Raw genomic sequence first — 23,463 nt, 5'->3', positions numbered from 1 at the left:
CTCTAATACTTATAGCATAATACTAAATTTCATAATAAACCAAATACATATAAGTATTCATACTAAAAAACAAATTAAAGCACAATCAAATCAATTAAAAAAATATGCTTTATAAAATATACGAATATCGTCTCGTGTGTATTTTAATAAAATTATGAGTTTTTCAAAAAATTAATATTCGTTCCAATAATCCAAAAATCAAAGCAATCAAATATTTTTAAATGATGAAAATAATGATTCAATTTAAATATTGATAGTAATACACTTAAAAACAATTATAAACTTAATATCGGCTCACAACTTGATTTCAAAAAACCAGAAGCAACTCTAAACGCGTCAATGAGGTACCAAATGATGTCTAATAATTTCACAATTCTAGAAATATGATAATAATAATAATAATATTTATGGCCTACTAATTTTTTTAATTAACATAATTTTACTCAATTTGATAAAAGTCTAAATTCATTTCAGATTTAAGTATATCCACAAGTATAAGAATGACAAAAATAGAGTATATAGATAATTATTGAGTCAAGTTACTTTGAAATTTTAATAATAACTGAAACTCAAAATTTGAATGCTTCATTCACTCATTAAAATAAAACACCATGATTTGAGGTTGTTAGAAATAAAATTTGAATAAAAAAATTAAAGTAGAGAAGGAGAAGGAAGTAAGATAAAAAAAAGTGAGTTGATGGTATTGTAGTTAGGACAAAAATCTTGAAACAAAAATGATGAAATGAAAGAAGAAAAAAGAGGAAAGGAGAGAGTTTGAGTTCCTTTATTTAGAAGAAAAAAAATAAAGAAGAATGAAAAAAACACAAAGTGACCAAGAAGGAATAAAGGGAGGAAAGCGATTAAGTGCGGGTATTGTGCCCCATATACCATGCCCTCTGTTTTTCTCTCTTAAGGTTAATACATAAATTGTGTTAATTTATACCAGAAAAAAAGTACAGTGGAACTTGTTAAAATAATATATATTGATATTAAAAAATTCATTAGTAAAATATAATTATAATTGTTAACGAAAATTTTGGTAAAATAATAATTTAATAATTAAAAAATTATTGAAGGGTATCTTAAAAAAATAATTTAATTTTTATTTTTTAAAAAAATATTTTAGTAAAAATCTCTTTTATCCAAAATCTTCTTTATCCTTAAGAGTTTGTCAATTGAATATTATCTTTTTGTATCAACAATAAACATCTATTTCTAACAATAGCAGCAACATATTCCAAATATATTCACAAATCAAACATATCAAAAGTTGCATTATGTATACTAATAATTCTACAACTCTGAGCGTATCAATGAGCTATCAAATGATGTCTAATAATTCTATAACTCTATAAATATGACAATAATAATATTTGTAAACTACTAATTTTTCAATTAACATAATCTTACTCAATTTGACAAAAGTATCAAATTTTTTAACCTAATTACTCTCATTTCAGATTTAAGTATACCCGCAAGTATAAGGATGACAAAAATCGAAGATATAGTTAATTATTGAGTCAAGTTACCTTGAAATTTCAATAATAATCGCAACTCAAAATTTGAATGTTTCCTTCATTCATTAAGATGAAACTTATCATTTGGGATTGTAAGAAATAAGATTTGAATAAAAAGAGATAGAGTAGAGAAGAATGAAGTAAGATGAAAAAGTGAGTTGATGGTGATGTAGTGGGACGAAAATCTTGGAACAAGGATAATGAAATGGGAAAAGAAAAAAAAAGGGAAAGAGAAGATTTGAGTTCCTTTGTTTAGAAGAAAAAAATGAGAAACAATGAAAAAAACAAAGAGTAATCTAGAAAGAACAATGGGAGGAAAGAGATTAAGTGGGGGTATGTGCCCACCACATGCTATGCTCTCTTTTTTTCTCTCTATTTTTTGAGGTTTTTATATAAATTGTCTTAATTTACATAAAAAAAGTACAATAGAACATGTTAAATAGCAAGTGTGAAGAGTATAATGAATTAGTCCTATGTTAAACAAAAACAAGGAAGAGTGAAAAATTTATAAAATGAGAGACACATTAACTTGATGCCTTAAGGTTTGGAGTTGGATGTGATATTATCATCTTATGTTCTTTTACTTGGTTCCTCTCCGAAATATCCTTGATGGTCAAGAGCTCTCCATAGTAACCCAACAAGTGGTATCAGAGCCAATGATTAATCGATTTGGTGATTAAGGAGTAATCAAAATGAAGCATCAAAAGTCTTACTGACAAGAGTGATTCGAGGATGTTGTTAGATAGCAAGTGTTGAATTAGTTCCCACAGTGGATGGCCCCACAGTGGTTTGGTGGTTAATGAGTATTCAAAGTAAAGTATCAAAAGTCTTATCGGCAAAAGTGGGTTAACAAGTGGTATCAGAACCGAGGCAAAAGTAGTCTGGAAAGTGTTATCTTTCCGACAAAAGTGTAGCAAGTGTGAGGAGTATAATGAACTCCCTACAGTGGTCCAACAAGTGGTATCAGAACCGAGACAAAGGTGGTCCAGGTCGCAAGAACATGACCTCCTGAGTTGGGGGTTTTGTTATGGGTCCACTTCTTTATTCTAAAATAGTTGAGGGCTTATCCAGATATCTGAGATGGCAGATCACGTGACCCCTCACAACTTTTAAAAGATTTTGGAGTCTTACGATTGAAAAATATTCTCCTCAAGTGTTAAAAAGATTCGAATAATACAGATTCTAACGTTGAAAGAAATTCGTACAAACCCTAAAAAGATGGAATGATGGCGGATGATATAAAAGAGAAGCTTTTTCTTCCCCTCATTGTTGACATATACTGTACCCTAAATTTAATATTTCTTAGACTTTTTTTATTTGGACATCAGAATATTTTAGCATGTATATGCTCCCTTTTTGGCAAATTATAATCTCATTGTCTTCAGCTCATTTAATCCTTGATTTTATCTAATTTTCTCGTCAAATAACTCAGGTACAAAATCAAGTGCCTTGTATGATGTAATATTTTACTATGAAATGTTTTGAAGTATTTTTACACATTTTTTATTCTCTAAGTTTTGAATTCTCACTTTAAAGGATAAAGTGTGATCTTTCACTATTTATTTCATAGGTGGAACAAAAAAAAATGAGAGAGAAACTATTCAAGAGTGAGAAATTACACTTTATCCTCTAAAGTAAAATTCAAAATTTAGAGAATCTAAATCTTTTTACACTAATGTAAATAAAATGGATTTGGATTCTCTAAAGTTTGAATTTCACTTTAAAGAGTAAAGTGTGATCTCTCACAATTGATTTCATAAGTGGGACCAACAATAATATGAAAGAGAAACTATTCAAGAGTAAAAGATCACACTTTGCTCTCTAAAGTGAAATTCAAATAAAATATTAATAATTACTAAGAGTTAACCACAAAAAACGCTCCCGAATTATTCAAACGCGGACAAAAATACACCCGAATTTTACTATCGACAAAAATGCCTTCAAATAATTTAAAAACACAACAATAATACCCAACAGTAAATATATATTTTTAAAAAATACCTTAGAAATTGAATTTTGATGCAATTTTTTGCAAGCATGATTATAAAAATAATATATTATTATACATAAAAATTGGTAATTTTTTGTTAAGTATATAATTTTTTATAATTATTTTTGTTAATAACTAATAATACTTTTAAAAAAATCACAAAATAATATATACTTAACAAAAAATCATCAAATTTTAATAATAATAATATCTTATTTTTTTAATTATGCTTGCGAAAAATTGCATCAAAATTCAATCTCTAATATATTTTTTGAGAAATACATATTTAATGTTAGTTTTTTTTCAAGATTATCTAACATTAAATATGTATTTCTCAAAAAATATATTAGAGATTGAATTTTGATACAATTTTTTGCAAATATGATTAAAAAAATGAGATATTAGTATCCTTAAAATTTGGTAATTTTTCGTTGAGTATATTTTTATTGTTAACAACTAATCATACTTTTAAAAAATCACAAAAAAATATATATACTTAGAAAAAAATGATCAAATTTTAAGAATAATAATATCTCATTTTTTTAATTATTCTTATAAAATATCACATTAAAATTCAATCTCTAAGATATTTTTTGAAAATATATATTTACTATTGGGTATTGCTGTTATGTTTTTAAATTATTTAAAGGTATTTTTGTCGATAGTAAAATTCGGGTGCATTTCTATCCGCATTTAAATAATTCGAGGGCGTTTTTGGTGGTTAACCATAATTACTAATTAATAACATCTTTAATAAAAAAATTTATAGAAATAATATGATTTAAACTTTTTTTGGTGAATATAGTTTAAACTTTAAAGTCACGATGGACCGACAATTATAATAATTAAGTGGCATCAAACAAATTTTTAAATATTGGTTTAATATAGTTATTTTTTATAATAAACAGTTTGATATTCACAAATTATCTATCTATGGGTATTACATTATTAATAATATTTAAAAAAAAAATTGTGTGATGATTCAATTAAATATTATAAGATTTTTTTGAAAAAATAAGTGATAAATTTAAATATTTTTGCTAATATAATAGTATACGATTAAATAAGACTAAATATTAATGAAGTACCTATTTATGTACCTAAAAATGAAATAAGATAATTGATGTATTAGTACATTTAAAATCTTGACTATATTAACTTAATTTAAATTTACTAAAATTGTTTAGGTATCAAACATATCAATTCAATTTAAATTTAACATGTTTTATTTTTTACCTCCAAATAAAACCAATTTATGCATGCACCTTTCTAAAATCAGTCCACAATATTTCAATGGATGAAAGAAAAGAGAGTAAAAAAGAAAGGGAAACTACTATTTTGGAGAGGCAATAAAAATTGCATGAGTTACAAAGAAAGAAGCTTCTTTTTTCACCATTGGATTCATTTAGATATTTCAATTTCAGTTAATAAAAAAATATCATTATCTTTTTTCTTCAGAGTAAAAATAGTGTTTGGTAAAGAAAACATAAAGAGAAAAAAAATACCACTTTTGATTCAACTTGGAAAACGCTGAGAAAAATCTCCCCTTTGACACAAAGGAGAAAATCATCATCCAGAAAATTCTTCAAAGCTTAAATCTTTTTTTGTTTCGCACTAATTCTTCTTTTTCTGCAATCGAAGCTTTTTTCCTCTTTCCTCATTTGTTCAGGTTCGATCCTTTTGCTTCATTTCTCACTCAATCTTCTGATTCGCTTGTTGCGTTTTTACAAAATCTCGTGTTTGTTTCATTTGATCTGTTTGTTAGCATATTGTAATTTCAGTTCTGGAGGTAATTATTGGTTCTTAATGTTATTTGAGGCTTTTGGATTCAGATTGTTGTTTTTCGATTTTGGTATTTGCATGTTGGATTTCAAGTTCGAAGCTTGAAGTTTCTATTGTGCGATCTCGTGTGTTGTAACATCATGGATCATGATTCATTGTGTTTCAGCATCTAATCATTCATTATTGTTCTTCAATTTTTGTTTTTGGTTTCCCTTTCTGAACTTTTTTTTTGTTTTGTTGTTTAGCTGATCAGGATTGTATAATAGAAGCACAAGCATTGAGAGGATCATAGATTGGGAAGCATTGTTTTCTTTTTTGTTTTGTTTAGCATTTGGTTGTATATCACAGCAAAACTCACAAAAAGTTTTCTGCAACTATGAGAACTTCTTGGGCAGATTCTGCTGACAATTCAGCCACTCGTTCTTCCAATACCCATGCGCAGTCTAACCGGGCTGCATATGTTCCGCCTCATCTTCGCAACCGGCAAATGACTTCTGAGCCTCCTGTACCATCGAATTCAGCAGCTGCTTTGCCAGCTAATGATCGGTCGAGTTATGGTGGTCCAACTGCTTCTTCTTATGGGGGAAGTTCCTTTAATAAGCCTGATTTCGGGCGGCAAGGATATGGCTCTGGTTTTCAGACCGGTGGTGGTGGTGGTGGTGCCTGGAACAACAATAGAGGAGGAGGGAGGGACCGTGGAAGGCGCGAGGCGAACCCTTTTGAGAATGACGACGCTGCGGATCAGTCAATTGGTGAGCAGGAAAACACAGGGATTAACTTTGATGCCTATGATGATATCCCTGTGGAGACTAGCGGAGAAAATGTGCCTCCACCTGTGAATACATTTGCAGAGATTGACTTGGGAGAGACATTGAATCAGAATATAAAGCGCTGCAAGTATGTGAAGCCAACTCCGGTACAGAGGTATGCCATACCGATATCTCTTGCTGGACGAGATTTGATGGCTTGTGCTCAGACAGGGTCAGGAAAAACTGCTGCCTTTTGCTTCCCTATTATAAGTGGAATAATGAGGGAGCCATTTGTTCAAAGACCCCGTGTAGGACGAACTGCTTACCCACTGGCACTTATCCTCTCCCCTACTAGGGAGCTTTCGTGCCAGGTGTGCTTCTAATTATGATTTCCACTGTGCACTTTCTTCATACTGTATAGTTGTTTATGATTTAACTGTCCTTGTTATCTAAGAATATATTCCCTCTTGGCTTTATTATCTTACAGATACATGATGAGGCCAAAAAATTTTCTTACCAGACTGGTGTCAAGGTTGTAGTTGCTTATGGAGGAGCACCAATCAACCAACAGGTAATAACTTATGACATTTTGCACTCTGATTCATGTGAAAACCTTTTTGCTTCATACTATTGATTGTTTCTTTTTTCCCCTCATCTCCTTGATGTTGGAGTTTATGCGAATGAATGCAATGTAGTTTGTTAGCCTGATGAGGTCACATCTTAAGTTTCGGGTTGGTTATAATATGATACATTTTGTAGCTCTATATTCTTTATTATGCTTACTTGCATACAGATGTGGAACCAACACACCAGAAATAGCACATGAACAAAATTATTAAACTAAGGCACTTGGCTGTTGTTACTGGTAGAATAGTTTGGACATTCACTTCTTTAATTTGGTATTAATGTTGTGTAACTTGTGTTGCATTGCTCAGCTGCGGGAGCTTGAGAGAGGAGTTGATATTCTGGTTGCAACTCCAGGGCGATTGGTAGATTTGCTTGAGAGGGCTAGGGTATCGCTGCAGATGATAAGATATTTGGCTCTCGATGAGGCAGATCGTATGCTGGATATGGGTTTTGAGCCTCAAATAAGAAAGATTGTTGAACAAATGGACATGCCCCCACCTGGCATGAGGCAGACACTGCTCTTCAGTGCGACATTTCCAAAAGAGATACAGGTATATCTTGTGACTGTTAGTCTGTTACTCAGATTCTCAAGTGGATGCATTAGTATTTTCCCCTCAAAAAGCTTCAAAGTTGCTTTTGAAAGAAGAAAAATAATCCAGAGATAAAGTTCAAAGTTTGAAAACACGTTTTTTGAGGAGCTTTTTTCAAAGATGACTTCTCTGGCACTCTTCAGAATCGTATATTTGCCATGAGTAGAGAAAGTGCTTTGTACTTAAATTTGTCACTCAAGGAATTGGCAATAGTAAACTAGTTTAGCTCTACCTTTGTTGAATTTTTCTAATTCATCAAGTTACTTATGTTTGGCTTTGTTTGACTGTGAAGTTACTTATTTATACTTTATGCTGGGAGGATAATCCCTTGAGAGCAAGTTGGAAACTCCAATCAGTAGAGCTTGGGATGTTGACATCCATGTTGCGATTGAGGATCTAGATATATTTTTCTTTTAGCAATGCCAATGATAGTGCTTGCTCTTATGAAAAAGTGTGTTGTTTTAACTGATACTTTTCTTTTTGCAATTTTTCCTAACTGCAGCGACTTGCATCGGATTTTCTTTCAAGCTATGTGTTTCTGGCTGTTGGAAGGGTTGGTTCAAGTACCGACTTAATCGCTCAGAGAGTAGAATATGTGCTTGAGTCAGACAAGAGAAGCCACCTCATGGACCTTCTTCATGCTCAGAGAGAAACTGGTATTGATGGCAAGGTAAACTGTTATCTCTGCTTACTGCTATTTGAACTTTTGCGTTTATGCACTAAAGTATGCTGTGTTGGAATATTTGTTAACACGGTAGTTTTGATTTGTAAATTTATCATATCCACAGCTCTTTGTTAAGAATTTTCGGGTTTCTTTTGCAGCAAGGTCTGACATTAGTTTTTGTGGAAACAAAGAAAGGAGCTGATGCACTTGAACACTGCTTGTGTGTCAATGGATTTCCTGCAACTAGCATTCATGGTGATAGAACACAACAAGTGAGTCCAAACACTAATTGAAAGTTATATTTAGATGTAAAACATGTCAGCATTAAGGTCCCATTCGAACTATGAACTAAAAAAAGTTCTCTCTATATATATATACTATACATTTCTCTATTTGTATAATTTAACTGCTCTGTATGCAGGAAAGAGAACTAGCATTGAGATCATTCAAGAGCGGAAACACACCAATTTTAGTGGCAACGGATGTTGCAGCTCGTGGTCTTGATATTCCAAGGGTGGCACATGTGGTAAACTTTGATCTTCCCAATGACATCGATGATTATGTGCATCGGATAGGAAGAACCGGTCGAGCTGGTAAAATGGGGTTGGCCACAGCCTTCTTCAATGAGAGTAATTTGTCCCTGGCTAAACCATTGGCTGATCTGATGCAAGAGGCGAATCAAGAAGTACCTGCTTGGCTCACACGTTATGCAGCTAAGGCTTCTTACGGCGGTGGCAACAGAAACAGGCGCACAGGTGGATCCCGTTTCGGCGGCCGCGATTTCAGGAGGGAGGGCTCGTTCAACAAAGGAACAGATTACTATGGAGGAGGAGGAACTGGTGGGCATGGGGTTCCGGGCAGTTATGGCGGAGGATATGGTCAAGGCGTGACAAGTGCTTGGGATTAAATTAGTGCCTTCATCACTAATAATTCATTCTCTTGTTGATTGTACATAAGTTTCAGACTCTAATGATAAAAAAAAGAGTTTCATCTTCTCAACCGTGCTTTTCCTGAAATCTTCTGGTGTAGAATTTTGGATTTAAGATTTACAATTTGTCTCGGTTTTGCTGGTTTTGGCAAATAAGGTTGAGAATATGAATGCTGCATAAGGAGAAGATAAAATCTGTGAGCAACCCAAAATTTCCTGAATAGATTTCTGTTGAGTCTGTGAAAGAGGGAGAGGGGTGTAACTTGTAAACATATTGGATAGGAGACCATGTTGTACATATTATTCAGTTTTAATTGTGTCATTTTCTCAAGTTAAGTTTATTTACCATGCACATAACATTGATTCCATTGTTCTATCAACGGAAGGTCCCTGCTTAATTACCTTGCTTTTCAACGTAGGGTTGGCTTGGGGAGTTCCAATTCTACTTTGTTGGTGGAAATTTACGTATAATTATCTTCATGTGTATAATTATCTTCACGTGAACTTGTTAGGACGTTAGTTGAAAATTGTTAGATGCATTTATATGTTTGATTAAATTATTATTGAATATTTTTTAATTAATAACTGTATATGAAGATGTTTTCACTATAAGAAAGATAGAAGCTTACATATAATTGGTTTTATGCAAAATTTGGTTAGTCATTTGTTCAACATTATAATATATAATTAATTCAAAAAAAAAATATTGACAATCATATAACATGACAAAATCATATTCTTGTAATCAATTTGTGTTTTCTATGAAATATTAAGCGAAAAAGAGTATCAATTATCAAACAAATTAGATATAAATTTATGTGTAATTATTTTTATGTAAAAATTAATAATTAAAAATTAATATATAATAATTTAGTTAAATATATCAAATATCTTAATTTTCTTAACTATTAACTTCATATGAAGTTATCCGCAAATAAAATAACTTTTATTGAAATATGAAATAATTTTACATTTCCATCTAGCAATAAAAAAACGAAAAGAACACTAATGCTTACAGAATTCCCAATATCTAACCTAATATGAAATTTCTCATTACTTTTGTTGAACAGAATGGTGAAATTATTCGAAGCGTTTTCTGAAATTTAATTACAAAAAAATGAATTAATTAATTATTATGTATTCATTAGAGACCGTACTAGTACATATTGTTCATAACAGGTAGACTAGTAGTAGGCTAGTAGCAAAGGATCGAAACCAAAACCATCAAGGCTGTGTTCTGAGTCAACAATGGAGGAAACAGAAATTGAAGAAGGAAAGGATGCAATTTGGTGCAGAGAAACAGTTCCACAGGTTATGAAGCTTGTTTGTTCATCGCTGCCTCTCACTCTCTCTCAGACTGACCTCATCTCTCTCCTCCTCGTCAGTCCATGGCTCAATCGCACCCTTCTCTCTTCTCAACCTCTTTGGCAGGTCCTCCTTCTTCTCTTCTCCTCAATCACCTCTTCATTTTCCATCAAAGTTTCATTTTTTTTGCTCATTTTTTGTTTTGTTTTATTGGTTATTAGTCACTCAGTTTTCGAGAGTCGAATAATGCTGGGAATCGCCTTATTGCTGCTCTTTCTCTGGTTAGTCTCTTTCTTCTTTTTCTTTTAATTTTTTTTATCCATTGTTTCATAATACCATCTAAGGATGCTATTAAATGCGTATCTTTAGTATGATGAGTGTAGAAGTTAGATACCTTTAGGGATTTGGCAATATATGATTGATGAATATGTAGGATAGATGAAATGATACTGAAAATGTGTCCAAGTTAAACTCTTTTTGTCCAGTGAAGTGTAATGATTATATTGATGATGCTGCAGTTAGTAACTGTTGTAAACTTTAGATATTCAAAGTAAAGATTAGAGATACTATGAAGGACTTTCCTGATTTTTGTTTAGTTCCCCCTTTGTAATTGTTTTTTCAGAATATTTTAGTTAATGGTGTTTTGGACTTTTGAGATGAAATTTGCTTGGTTGTTGTAGCCTAGATATCGCCATGTAAAGAAGATTGACCTAGAATTTGCGCGAGATGTTGAAGACTCGCATCTCATCCTTATTAAGCAAAAGGTAACAGATTCTTTTTCATCTAAAGTGAATACTATGTCTATCTGTTATGCTTGCTAAGTTGAAATTTTCAGTTCTGAAGTCACTATCAGTTACTTCTTTTTATTTTAAAAGAAAGAAGATAACCTTAATTAACAATATTTGCACAACTACCTTATGATGTAAATTATATGCCAACTTTCATTCTAACCAAAGTTTTTAAGCATTTCTAGTGCTTTGAATCTCTTCAATGCTTGGAGTCTTTAAATCTCAATGGCTGCCAAAAAATCTCAGATACAGGAATTGAAGCAATAACCAGTTGCTGCCCTCAGCTGAAAATCTTTTCCATCTACTGGAATGTGAGGTGATTTAATATTTTCTTAGGACATTTAAATTAACTGTTTATATCCTTAATTTTGAACTCAAAGTTCAATCCAAGGTAAAACACTGAACAATCATATTCTCAGGGTGACAGATACAGGACTGAAACAAACAGTTCAGAACTGCAAATATATAGTTGATTTGAACATAAGTGGCTGTAAGGTACATGATCCTTTGGACTAGTTTTACAATTTGATTCCTAAAGTGTTTTATCATTTATGCGAATATGAAAATAAAATTATGTTACATAAACAAATAGTATTGCATAGAATGAGTATCTAGCTAATCCATTCCTTCACTTGAAGCTTATAACTCAGATGAAAAATATAGTTCTGTGTTGCAAATGACTATACAAACCAATTTAAGTAAACAACTCTTAAAACATCTAGCATATGGGAATTTGAAGGTCACTAAATGGAGTCAACAAAGCTCTTATTTAAATGAATGACAGTGAGTTATTTGGAACTGTGATTTCAGCCTCTTTGTTGTGACAGATGAAGAGTTGAAGCTTATTGCCTTAGTGCGGTTTTGTAATTACAGTTATGTGTTGAACTAAACTGAGGTGTTGAGAATTTGTATTCATGTCTTCAACAATTGTTTCTGAACAAGTTACCTGGATTTAATAATTGCAGAATATATCAGACCGTGGCTTACAATGTGTTGCTGAGAATTATCCAGAACTAGTGTCACTGAATCTGACTAGGTATTTGTATTGATTTCTAACAGCTTCTGTATCATCAAGCACACTATGCGATTATAAAGATCAATTTTCATATTATGGAAATTTGTAGATGTCTTTCAAAACATTTGTGCATAGCTGTCTGAAAATGTTTGCTGGCATGTTAGATTCCCGTGTTTGTTTGTAACTCCTGTTCCATGCAAGATGCAAACATTTTGGCTCAAAATACATTTCATATTAATAATATATCAAGCAGCTGTACGCTTAGATGATTAAAATCAACATTGGAGTAAATTATAATTTTATACCTCTATTATGGTACTTTATATCTCATTATTTGGTTCATAGGTGCATCAAGATAACAGATGATGGGTTGAAGCAATTATTGCACAAATGCCTATCTCTTCAGAGTTTGAATCTCTATGCATTGTCTAGGTTGGCATTGTAACTTTTTTTAAAGTTAATGTTATCTTGACCTTGAATTGGATAATTCACATCATTACTCTGATTTAGTTTCACAGATGAAGCTTACAAGAAAATATGCCTTCTGGAGCATCTCAAGTTTTTGGATCTCTGTGGTGCACAGGTAAAATCTTCAGATTACTGAGATTTCTAGGCAGAAACATATCAAATATTGACCTCTGATAAAAAAAAAAAAAACTTTGGTTTGTAGAATCTTTCAGATGAAGGACTTTCCTATATTTCTAAGTCCAAGAACCTTACATCTCTGAATCTGACATGGTAAATGAAGCATCAACTGTAATATATGGAACTTTCTAACATATAAAAGTAACTGAGCTACATCTCATTTTGATTGCTAGGTGTGTCCGAGTGACTGATAAAGGAGTTATATCCATTGCACAAAACTGTACCTCTCTTGAATTTCTAAGGTATGTCAACTTGAGAAATTTGTGGAACTTGTATATATGGTATTGGTGGTGCAATGTCTAAAGTAATGCAGTGACATATACACACACTTGCTGTTGCTTACACATATATATGTCCTTGCTACAGCAACAATGTAAATTGAGCTCTTTATATTAATTTTTAACCTTAAAAAACACTTATCTTGCTAATGTGTTGAAAGGAAATGTTTGCAGCTTGTTTGGAATAACTGGTGTGACTGATAAATGCCTGGAGGAACTCTCAAAGTCATGTTCTGACAAAATTACAACTCTTGATGTGAATGGATGTATAGGAATCAAGGTAAATTTGTGCTTGGAAGTAGCTCCATATATACAAATTACAAGTATTAGTTGGACCCGTTTTTTAACAGTTTACCTCTTTGCAGAGACGGAGCCGCGAAGAATTGCTACGGTTATTTCCAAACTTGAAATGCTTTAAGGTGCATAGTTGATAGTTGATGCCCTTTATGGTATTTCGCCAAGTGAAAATTTTTATTCTATTTAAAACATTTTACAAGCATATAACTGAAAAAGTTGTTTGTCTCATTCCAAGCAATTCTTTCAGCATTTTCTGTGTTGCTTTTTTCTTTTCTTTTTCTTTTAACAAATTTGTAGCAAAACAAGTGAGCCTCTGTATTTTGACTTCAAATAGTGTCTTGATTTTTTTGAAGATATCTGGATTGTGTTAAGGTTCACCTTGATTTATTTGGTCTAAATTGAGTTGCAAATCAATACTTAATGTTTGATAATAAAGAGGATCATTTTCCCTAGCTAAAAATCTTCCAACGTGCATGTATCTAACATCATGATGCTATTTCCTTATTTTTCTTATTTTCTAGTATATTATAAACATAATTCAATATTTCACATGTAGTAAGAGGATTTTTCTAGGGCACTAAAAGAAGTTATTCCTTTCTTGATTGCACATGTGAGGATTTTTGTCATTATTCAACTAGGTAAAAGCATTTCCACTTGCAGAGTAAATGCTGATTCTACAATTTTGGCTATGAGGAACTTGAATTAGTCACAAAAATTTTATTTCAAACAGGGTGTTAAAAACTTAAAATAGATTAGATGTTAGATATAGAAAGATTTCTAGGATTTTTGTTTTCAGTTATTTTCTCTTTTTGGAGAAGCCCTATTTGTCAAGAAGAGTTGATATCAATTTCATAGCACTTGTGGGAGAGCCTAACATAACCTAAACCAGCTCTTTCAGTCCTATTTCACATGTCCACCAAATCTTCTTTCTCCGTTGCTCTTTGTTTTAATATTCTTTTTTCCACACAACGAAGATAGTAAAATAAATTCAAACTTTTTATGCTTGTGTAACCATTGGATTATTTCCAGTTTCTAGTAAAAAGTCTTCTATTAAAATATCTTGTGTTAGATGCATTAACATAGTTCAATGATTAGATTTGAATAATGAGGAAGTACATTTACAATGATCTAAATTTATCAAATTCAACTTGATGCACCATTTCGTTGCTTGCCTCTATTCCAATCTTCATTTGATCCTTTTTTTTTTAAATTTTGAGTATGATCGCTTAATTAATCCATGTAACTGATAGTAGCTAATGATACATAATGTGGTAAACTTAGAAAATTGTTAAAGCAAATGGCAGCTAAAGCAAAATAACTGAAGGTAAAATCAAACACATTTATAGTGATTACTTAGTTTAAAGTTCTTAATAAGTTGAACACCACCATTGCCACATTTAGCATACAAGCTTACCTTCCCTACAAACTTAATCCCTTTTTTCTGGCACAAATTTACTCACAGCAATATGTTAAACTAGTAACTATAAGGCTTAGGGGTGACCTAAGAAACACAAACTACCCAATTAGTGATAATTAATACATAAGGTACACCAAAATAAATTGAAGACATTGTAGAAATACTTGTATGCACTTGAAACATATTCAATGCGTATTTTAAGAGCATTTACAACTACCCATTATTGATTTTTATATAACTTTTAAACATCAGAAATGAAAATGGATAGTTGTAAATGTTCTTAAAACACGGGAAACATGCAAGTAATTCTCGAAAACCCGGACACAATAGTCTCTTTCTAGAGTTGACCAAATGAGTGTGCAAGATAAGCTAGAGTTCCAACAAGTGGTGCATTGATATAAGTAGCTGGCTCAGATTGTTCATAATCTGACCGTTGATCAGGGAACCTATCATGAAGATCAGGTCCACCAACAATAGCACCTACAAGAATGTTAGGATTAGGGGATTGTGAGTTCATCACAGTGAACCCTGCTGAACATTGGATCTTCCCAGGGTGAACTGCAATGGAGGGTAGAGATGAGCCTCTGTGGTGTATCCTTTGAGGGTACCTTGGACCATACCCTACCATGTAGGACATCTTCAAAGGGTTATCTCCTAGCAAGTAATCCACCTAAAAAGATCAAGTTCAAATTAACAGGCAGTTTAGATTGTTATTTAATAAGATTTTGTTATGTAATAATGAGAATTTAATTTTGATGAAATATCAATATAAATGTATTTCATAGAAATATTTAATTTATACTTTTATAGTATAGCATATGGTTCAATGATTAATTTTTTGTTTTATTAAATTAAGAGTGATATAATGAACACACCAATCCCAAACAAGTATTACTAAACTTTTGTTTTTTATCTATTGTTTATTTTTTGATATATTTTTTAATAACTATATTTGAATAGGAAAATGGAGACAGTAACGGTTACATATTACATAATCATTGATTTATTATCATAAAGTACATTGTTTCACACTGTTCATCGATGTGTTATATAATTATTCATCAGTCTCATTCTTTTTGTACCTGTTTCTTGGCAATTCTTCTGAGCATGTTTGGTGTTACTGTGGTTCCACCACAGTTAACAACTGTTTGTGAAGAAGTCAAGTATTTGGCATATGCTAACAGTAAGAAAGAGGTAGATGTCACATATTGCATGTTGCTATCACTCATTTTGAACAATAGTCCACCTGTTTAAGCAAAACAAAACCGTTGTTAAACTAACCGTTACATAATAATATGAAGGACCACATAGAAGGGAGGGTAAGAGAAAAGTAACAAAAGGGATAGGGACCTTACCTGGGGTATATTCAGCAGAAGAGGACCCAGGGATTAAGGAACAAACAAAATTGTCTGCATGCCCCTTGTAGTCATGGAGTGATTGCTCCTTTTGGACAAGAAATTCCTAAAATCAAAGACCACAAAAATGGATTAAGACTAAGGGTTTTAGATAAAATTATTCAAGTTATGAGATTTCTATAACTGAGAGGTCTAGAGTTCGAGTTTGATCCTGATTTATACATCTATATCTGATAATTTAAGCTTTTGGAGAAGATTATTTTACATTACTTACTAATTTTGCAATAGAGAATAGAAGAAATGGAGAAGGGGTAGAGTTTGGACCTTGGAAAGAAGTATCCTTGCCCCAACATGCTTGTTATCCCACCCAAAAGTGTTATCATACTCTGCAGCACCAAGGATCTGACCATTGACTTGAATGTAGTTAAGATACATTGGATTCTTGGTGGCCTTGTGCAACCAAGCAGCACCCCACAACAACTCATCCTACCATGTCATGAAAAGAAACTTGAGTATGCTACCACTAACTGAAAAAAGTGTCTTGTTGATTGGATCTAATAAGTGGACATAAAAATTATGGAAAAAAAAAAAAAAAACAAACTTGTAGTAAAGAATTAACAGATGATGTGTACTTATTTAGCACGTGTCGACTTGGTGTATAAGACAGAATGAATATAAATAACATATCTCATAATGTTCAACTAAATACAGTTGAAAATTTACCTGATAACCAGAGTAAGAGCAATAATAGGGGCACACAACAGGCTTCAATGCATTGCTGTATGATCCTCTATATTTATCAGCAAACTGGAAGACCTATATGAAGATTTAATGCACATTGGAAAAAAAATTGGTTGGATCATTTTTCTCCTTTAAAAATTCTATTTTTCTTTTACCCTTTTGAATAATCAAGTTCAAGATTTACTTACCTTAATGGCCCTTCTGGCCAAAATCTTGGAGTACATGGGGTCACTTCTTCTGAAAACAAGGGAAGCTGCTGCAAGAGCTGCAGCAGTTTCAGCAGCAACTTCTGAACCAGGGTTGTTTGCATCAATCTTGAACACACTTCTTGGTGTGTCCATGTCCTCTGGTCTCTCCCAACAAGCATGATCCTTCTTAGCATCTCCCACCTACAAACCCCAAAACCAATAATGTCAACCTCAATTCCAATCTTTTTCTTCCTAATCATATCAGCAACTATTTTCAGAACAGAAATACAAAGATACTAACAAACTTATAAGACAGATATAGAAACACTGAAACAATCAAAATGTTTCCATCATGAAACAAAATTTGCTCAATTTGTTGTCCATTGAAAACTAAGGACATACAGAAACAAAGACAACTTTAAAAAGTTATCTTTCAAAAACCAACTTTAATAAACTACTTTTGAAAAGTAAAAGATTTACCGAACCAAATCTTAATAAGTTACTTTAAAAAAGTAGAAGTTTTACCAAACCAAGCCCAACAGAGATACAGAAACCTGTAACAATCAAAATGTTTCGTTCGTGAAACAAAATTTGCTCAATTTATTGTCCATTGAAAAGCTAAGGACGGACGTCAACAAAGACATAACTTTTCTATCATGTCTATATTTACTGTCATAACTTTTCTATCATGTCTATATTTACTGTCCTAAAACACTTACAAAACACATGCTAAATTTACAATAATGGCCATAGTTGGCAAAGGTTCTAACCTGAACAAAGATGGTGTTTGGATATGCAGTAGCTTTGAGAAGATAATCAGTGCCCCAACGAATTGCTTCTCTTGCATTCTGCAACTCTCCTTTCATTAGTCCACCAAACTCAAGAACACTCCATGACAACATGGTTATGGTGAATGCCATTGGAAATCCAAACTTCACATTGTCCCCAGCATCATAGTACCCTCCAACCAAATCAACCTGCATTGCATTTTCAACATAAAAATAACCAACCTTTCACTCCAAAATCACATACAAGCACATGGTAATTAGTACCTAACATTGTCAATGATCAAAGTCATGGTATGTTGGTGAAAATAATTACAAATATTTGCATGTTCCAACAATATAATATATTAAATATCATAAATAAAAATAAGTAGTAAATATTGCTAGAGTATGTAAAAATTTCTAACAATGTTACACATTGGATAGTAAAAGTGTAACATGACTTTGTTAGGTATATCAATATTTAATATATTATTTTCTCTGGTATATCGAATACTAGGACAATACTCAATATACTAGGACAAAATAAGTACAAATAACATATTTTTTCGATAGAACGGATACATACATGAAGAGCTGAGCCATCATAGAGACCAGAATCTCTCCTCCAAGACATTCTCTGGTTAGGAGGAAGTTTACCAGACCTCTGGCCTTCAAAGAACATTATAGATTTTGTGAGGGCATCTCTGTAATTGTGACTAGCAATGTGAGGGTGATGGTGGTGAGGGTGCAACAAAGGGTGGTGATTGTAATGTAATGGAAAAGCATCACAATGTGGAAGAATAACAATGGAAATACAAGTGATGGTGAAAAGAGAGAACAAAGTAGTGATGGAAGAAACAAAGAAAGCCATTATCAAAGTTGTGTGTGCTTCTCTTCTTTCCTTACTTCCAAGTTCTGTTGTGTGTGTATTTATAAAGAGAGAAAAAAAAAGGTGGTACTGTGAAGTAACGTTCTGCTTCTTTAGAATACAACAATAATTAGGTCCACATTCTGCTACTAATCCTACTACAAGGGAAAGAAAAAAGAATAAAAAGATAAAGTTGTGTTTGGATACTGTAATTTTGGACTAAAGTATCTAGAAAAAAAAGCAAGTGACACAGATGGATGAAGGTCTGTGTCCCTTAACCATCTCTCCCGTGTTCGATACTCATTGGAGGATGGGAATGGAGCTTGCTTGCTTGGGAGGGTCGCCCACTTTGCCTCTGTAGTACTCGAGGGATTAGTTATTGGGCTTCCGGCCAAACCCAAAAAAAAAAAAAAATATAATCATTTTGTTATTTAGATATGAATATAGATGTAAATTTTCTTTTGTCTCAGACATAAATTTTTATATTTTCTGTATTACTTAAAATTTATAACAGAAAATATTTGTCTATAATTCCCTATTTTTATAATATTTTTATTTTTATCTTAGGAATAACATCTAGAAGCAACTTAAGTATTCTCTTAACATTCATATCTTTCTAATTTTTCTATTGACATCCACTTAATTATTTTTAAATCTTATTATAATTTTTTAATGTAATACTTAAATTTTGTTTTCACCATTTTAATTATATCAAGAATTTAATATTGACATACTAATAATGTAAAAAAAATTTACATATATATTTAATTATATAATTGTTGTGTAAATAATTATCTAAAAATAGATATAATTAAATGAGTTTGTAAATAATCAAAATTAAACTCTTGTATCAGTTATCTAATTTACATGAATTTTAAATATCATCACTCTCTCTCTCTCTCTCTGCCACTCTGCCACAAGTGTTTATGGCTGTTTCATGCTTTCCATTTCTTTTATAATAACCCCTGTCTAAAATGGTTTTGGAAAGTTACCTATCTCACTGCAAACAAAACAGAACACAACTCAATGAAGGGAAATTGTTGTTGGAAGCATTTAAGGAAGTTTTTCACACTGTCATAAACTCATAATTGACTTTTGTATATATATGAAATTAAATATAAGAGTTTGATTGTTATGAATTGACATTATTAGGTCTTTAATTAAATCTACTTTATAAATTATCAATCCTATTATATGTATATGAAAAAATCAGCTACTACATTAGCACTAGTATAGATATATATCAAAATTAAATATAAAGTATACTTTAAAAATAAATTAAATAACATATATTTATAATATATATAAATATATGATAACTGATTTAGTAATTGTTTTTTGTATGTATTGAACAAAGTTAACAAATTATTTGTGCAAAGATGTGGTTCTTAATATATTGTGTCCTCTTTTTTTTTTTTTAATTTCATGGGAAGCATAATTGATCACTTTTGTTATATATTATTTTATGCAAAAAGAGTAATAATTAGATTTTTTAATTTTATTTAATGAGTTATTATATTAATATTACACAAAATATATTTTAAACTCTTATACTTATTTAAATAGATAAAGAAAATAATCACTCAGCAAACCTAATAATTTGGTTATATATAAAACGGGCCTGCTACACATACAAGCCTACAAGCATACAAGTTGGTCCAACCCAAACGGAACTCACGCGCATGAAGAGAGATAACATGGCGCGTCAAAATCACGCGCTCAACATTCGAACGGTTACGTATGGTAGACTCTTCCACTTCTTCCACTTCTTCCATTTCTCAAGGCGCTTTCAAAACAACGAAACCCTCCCATTTTCGAGCGAAAATCAAAGTTCAAAATATAGAAATCGTAGTTCGAAAACTGCATCAAAACACCATCAAACTCTCCGTGAAGAATCTGAAGAAAAAACAAAGCAACAATACTCAACGTAAGTCCATTAAGATACTGTATATTTTACTTTTCTTCTACGTCGTTCTTCTAGGGTTTACTATTACTCTTACTTCTTTGTTACACTGTTCTAAGTTCTACGTCGTTCTTCTAAGTTCTACGTCGTTCTACGTTGTTGTTCTAAGTTCGCCTGCTATTTTTGTTGATTTTTGGGGGTTTATTCCGTAGATTCGGGGGTGTAAACTGCTTAACCTTGTAATGTGGCTTGATATTGAAGCATGGTTGAGTGATATCTGACTAATATCTATACGCATGTATCTGAATAATATCTATGGGTGTATCTCACTGTTATCAATGGGTGTATCTTGCTGATATCTTTGGGTGTATCTTACTGTTATCAATGGGTGTATCTTATTGTTATCAATGGGTGTATCTGAGTCATATATATATGGGTGTATCTTACTGATATCTTTGGGTGTATTTTTAGTTTCGGAGAAAATGGCAGCAAGAAACCAAACTAAAGACCTTAAATGTGCCACAAATCTCCTGAATGATAAGTTCAGAAACATGACTGAGGAGAAGAAGGCGATTGTGAGGGATCTTGGATTCGGTGGGTTGATGCACATCCCACCACTGAGGGTGGATCACCAACTCTTAAGGGAGCTGGCAAACAACTTCAAACTTGGGGAGAACAGACTGAAGACAGGATATGGTTCTTTCCAAATAACCCCAAAAAAAAATAGGTGATGCGCTTGACATCAATGCAACAGGTAATTAGCTCAAAATTATAGATGTATATTAAGTTGTTGCTTGGGTGTATATTAACCAGATGCTTGGGTGTATTTGAACCGACTTGGATGCTTTGTTGTCTTCCTTTTTGTAGGAGATCTATTTCCTGAGAAAGTTGACTATAAGAAACTTTCTGATGATGACAAAATAATTTATAGAAGATTCCAGGGTAAGACCCTCAAAAGTCTTACCGATGAAATGATGGAAATCGGCATTGGCAACGAAGAGGAACGCCTGATGTTCAAGAGGATATTCATCCTCTACATACAGATGGCATTCCTTTTGCCAACGACGATAAACAAAATATCGCCCGTGCACCTGGCCCCAATTTTTAAGATGGACAGCATATCGGAGAGAAACTGGGGGGGGGGCATGTTTTGACCTTCATGGTCAAGGACATCACAGACTATCAAGAGAAGAAGAAGAAGGCAATCAATGGCTGCCTCTTCGCCCTGATGATAATCTACTTTCATCTTTCAAAAAACAAAGGCAAGAACAGGGCTGAAAGACCACAAAAGCCATGGATTGCCAACTGGACTAAGGAGCAGTTGGTGGAAAGAATGAATGCAGAAAGAAAGAAAATTTTGGTGAGTAATCATAATAAGTTGGTGTATTTTATTTACCCGAATGGTGCTAACTAAAATATCTCATCTTTCAGGGGATTGTGAAGATGGCAGAGACAAGAGAAAAAAAAGAAAAAAAAACAAAAAAAAGAAATAAAAAAAACAAAAAAAGGAAGGCGAGCCCAACATCGTCTTCGGAGACAGAAACTACTGACAGTGACACTTCTACCTCTGAGTCTGAGGCTCAAGAAGACTCAGAGGATTCGGGAAGAAAACACCCCGGCAAAAAGGGGAAAAAGTAAGTACCATACTTGGGTGTAATTTCTTTTTCGGTTTGGGTGTATTTTATTTGTCCACGTTGGGTGTATGTAGCTTATTAAGCAGGGTGTGTTTCGTTTGGTGCGTTGGGTGTATATTGTATATTTAGTTGGGTGTATCTCGTGAATTCATTTGGGTGTATTTTTAGTATGTTCTAAATGACAATTGTTTGCCTTCCAGAATGGACTCAAGAAAAAGAAAGCAAAGGCAAGAGGGTTCAGATTCTGATTCAGAATCTGAATTTGAACCAAGTGATGAGTAATGTCCTGAAATTAATACTCCTTTCTTTTGGCTTCATTATAAAGATTTCGTGTATTAACTGAAGTGTCTATTATTAACTTATAGGAGCGAAGAATCATCACCTGCGGAGAAGGAGAAGAAAAAGAAAAAAACAAAAACAACACCAAAAAAGTAAGCACTTCTTTGGATAATATTCTGTGATAAAATTAATTTTTTATTTCTGATTGTACTCTTTTTTTTTCACCCAGAACACAACAAAAAAAGAAAAAAGTTGTTGTGGAGGATTCACCTCCTGAAGAAGATCAATACTTTGACGGGTACAGTACCTCGTAAGCTATATTACGATCTATCATCGTAATTATATTTGTTAACATGTTATTTTATGAATGTAGTGAGAGATATGAAATATCAACTGACGAACTTGATGAATTGCTAAGGGAAAACGTTGATAAATCTGCTGCAGAGGGGTATGTCTTGCTGGGCTGTCTATTTGAGATTTTGGTGTGTTTTGTTTGCTAATAATTGTATCTTGTTTCGCAGGGAGAACCAAGCTGACCTGCGATTGACAGAAGGTCGCTATGTGTCCTCTGAAACGTAAGAAACTTTATTATTTAATAAAATCTTGTTATCATGATTTGGATGTATTCTGTGAATCAATTTGGGTGTATTTTATGGATCAAGTTGGGTGTATCTTGTTTACTAAGTTGGATGTATATTTCGTTTGAATAACATGAAATTTGTTTAGACTACCGGCTGTGAACTTGGGAAGTGATGATCCTTCCTCTCAAGGACGCACAGAACAGAGTAGTGTAAACCAGCCGTCTCAGAGCATGTAATTTCTCTTTCAAATAATCGTTACTTTTGTTCTTCTAATAACTTCTACTTCTAATTCTGTATATATTTTTTTTAGAAAAAAAAGCCCTTTATTATTTTATTCAAGAAAAAAAAGGCAGCAAAAAAAAGCAAAAACTGCAAGTATGTAAGTTCTCAAAAAACAAAGCCCGTCTTCTTTTTGAATTATTCGGGTGTATTTTTTGACCTTCTTTGGGTGTATTTTAGGTTGACTCCGACTGATTCGAATATGATGGTTGTTAGGGAACAAACGCCGTCGGAAGCGCTTGCAATGTGAGTTTTCCAAAAATATTTCAACCTTAT

At 32.5% G+C, this 23,463-nt stretch overlaps 3 protein-coding genes across 4 annotated transcripts; 2 read left to right on the top strand and 1 right to left on the bottom strand.

Moving 5' to 3' along the window:
* The first annotated feature begins 4,792 nt into the window (after positions 1–4,792).
* Positions 4,793–9,178, top strand: LOC112756585 (DEAD-box ATP-dependent RNA helicase 37). Its single transcript, XM_025805207.3, has 7 exons — positions 4,793–5,176; positions 5,535–6,409; positions 6,526–6,609; positions 6,974–7,216; positions 7,758–7,925; positions 8,078–8,191; positions 8,341–9,178. Exons 2-7 carry the CDS (start codon positions 5,666–5,668, stop codon positions 8,824–8,826), a joined length of 1,839 nt encoding a protein of 612 aa, XP_025660992.1. The 5' UTR covers positions 4,793–5,176; positions 5,535–5,665; the 3' UTR covers positions 8,827–9,178.
* Positions 9,179–9,863: 685 nt separating this feature from the next.
* On the top strand, positions 9,864–13,546 carry LOC112756577 (F-box protein At3g58530). The gene is made up of 12 exons (XM_025805199.3): positions 9,864–10,278; positions 10,374–10,433; positions 10,833–10,916; positions 11,126–11,256; positions 11,360–11,435; positions 11,906–11,976; positions 12,301–12,387; positions 12,466–12,538; positions 12,626–12,693; positions 12,774–12,842; positions 13,053–13,158; positions 13,244–13,546. Exons 1-12 carry the CDS (start codon positions 10,096–10,098, stop codon positions 13,307–13,309), a joined length of 1,074 nt encoding a protein of 357 aa, XP_025660984.1. The 5' UTR covers positions 9,864–10,095; the 3' UTR covers positions 13,310–13,546.
* A 948-nt stretch (positions 13,547–14,494) lies between these two features.
* LOC112756565 (endoglucanase 17) lies at positions 14,495–18,634 on the bottom strand. 2 transcript variants are annotated; one of them, XM_025805190.1, is made up of 9 exons: positions 18,415–18,444; positions 18,230–18,373; positions 17,647–17,853; positions 16,877–17,077; positions 16,671–16,763; positions 16,272–16,433; positions 15,948–16,053; positions 15,675–15,838; positions 14,495–15,262 (listed from the first exon to the last, which is right to left on the bottom strand). In XM_025805190.1, the coding sequence occupies exons 1-9, from the start codon at positions 18,427–18,429 to the stop codon at positions 14,930–14,932; spliced, it is 1,425 nt and encodes a 474-aa protein (XP_025660975.1). In that variant the 5' UTR covers positions 18,430–18,444; the 3' UTR covers positions 14,495–14,929. The 2 variants fall into 2 exon arrangements, with proteins under 2 accessions (XP_025660975.1, XP_025660971.1); XM_025805186.3 differs by having other exon boundaries at positions 18,230–18,634.
* Between the last annotated feature and the right edge of the window lie 4,829 nt (positions 18,635–23,463).

This window comes from Arachis hypogaea, chromosome 2, assembly GCF_003086295.3.
Source record: "Arachis hypogaea cultivar Tifrunner chromosome 2, arahy.Tifrunner.gnm2.J5K5, whole genome shotgun sequence".
In the NCBI taxonomy this organism is placed as follows: Eukaryota; Viridiplantae; Streptophyta; class Magnoliopsida; order Fabales; family Fabaceae; genus Arachis; species Arachis hypogaea.
The sequence above is the reverse complement of the archived record's forward strand: the minus strand, read 5'-3'. Positions and strand labels throughout refer to the sequence as shown.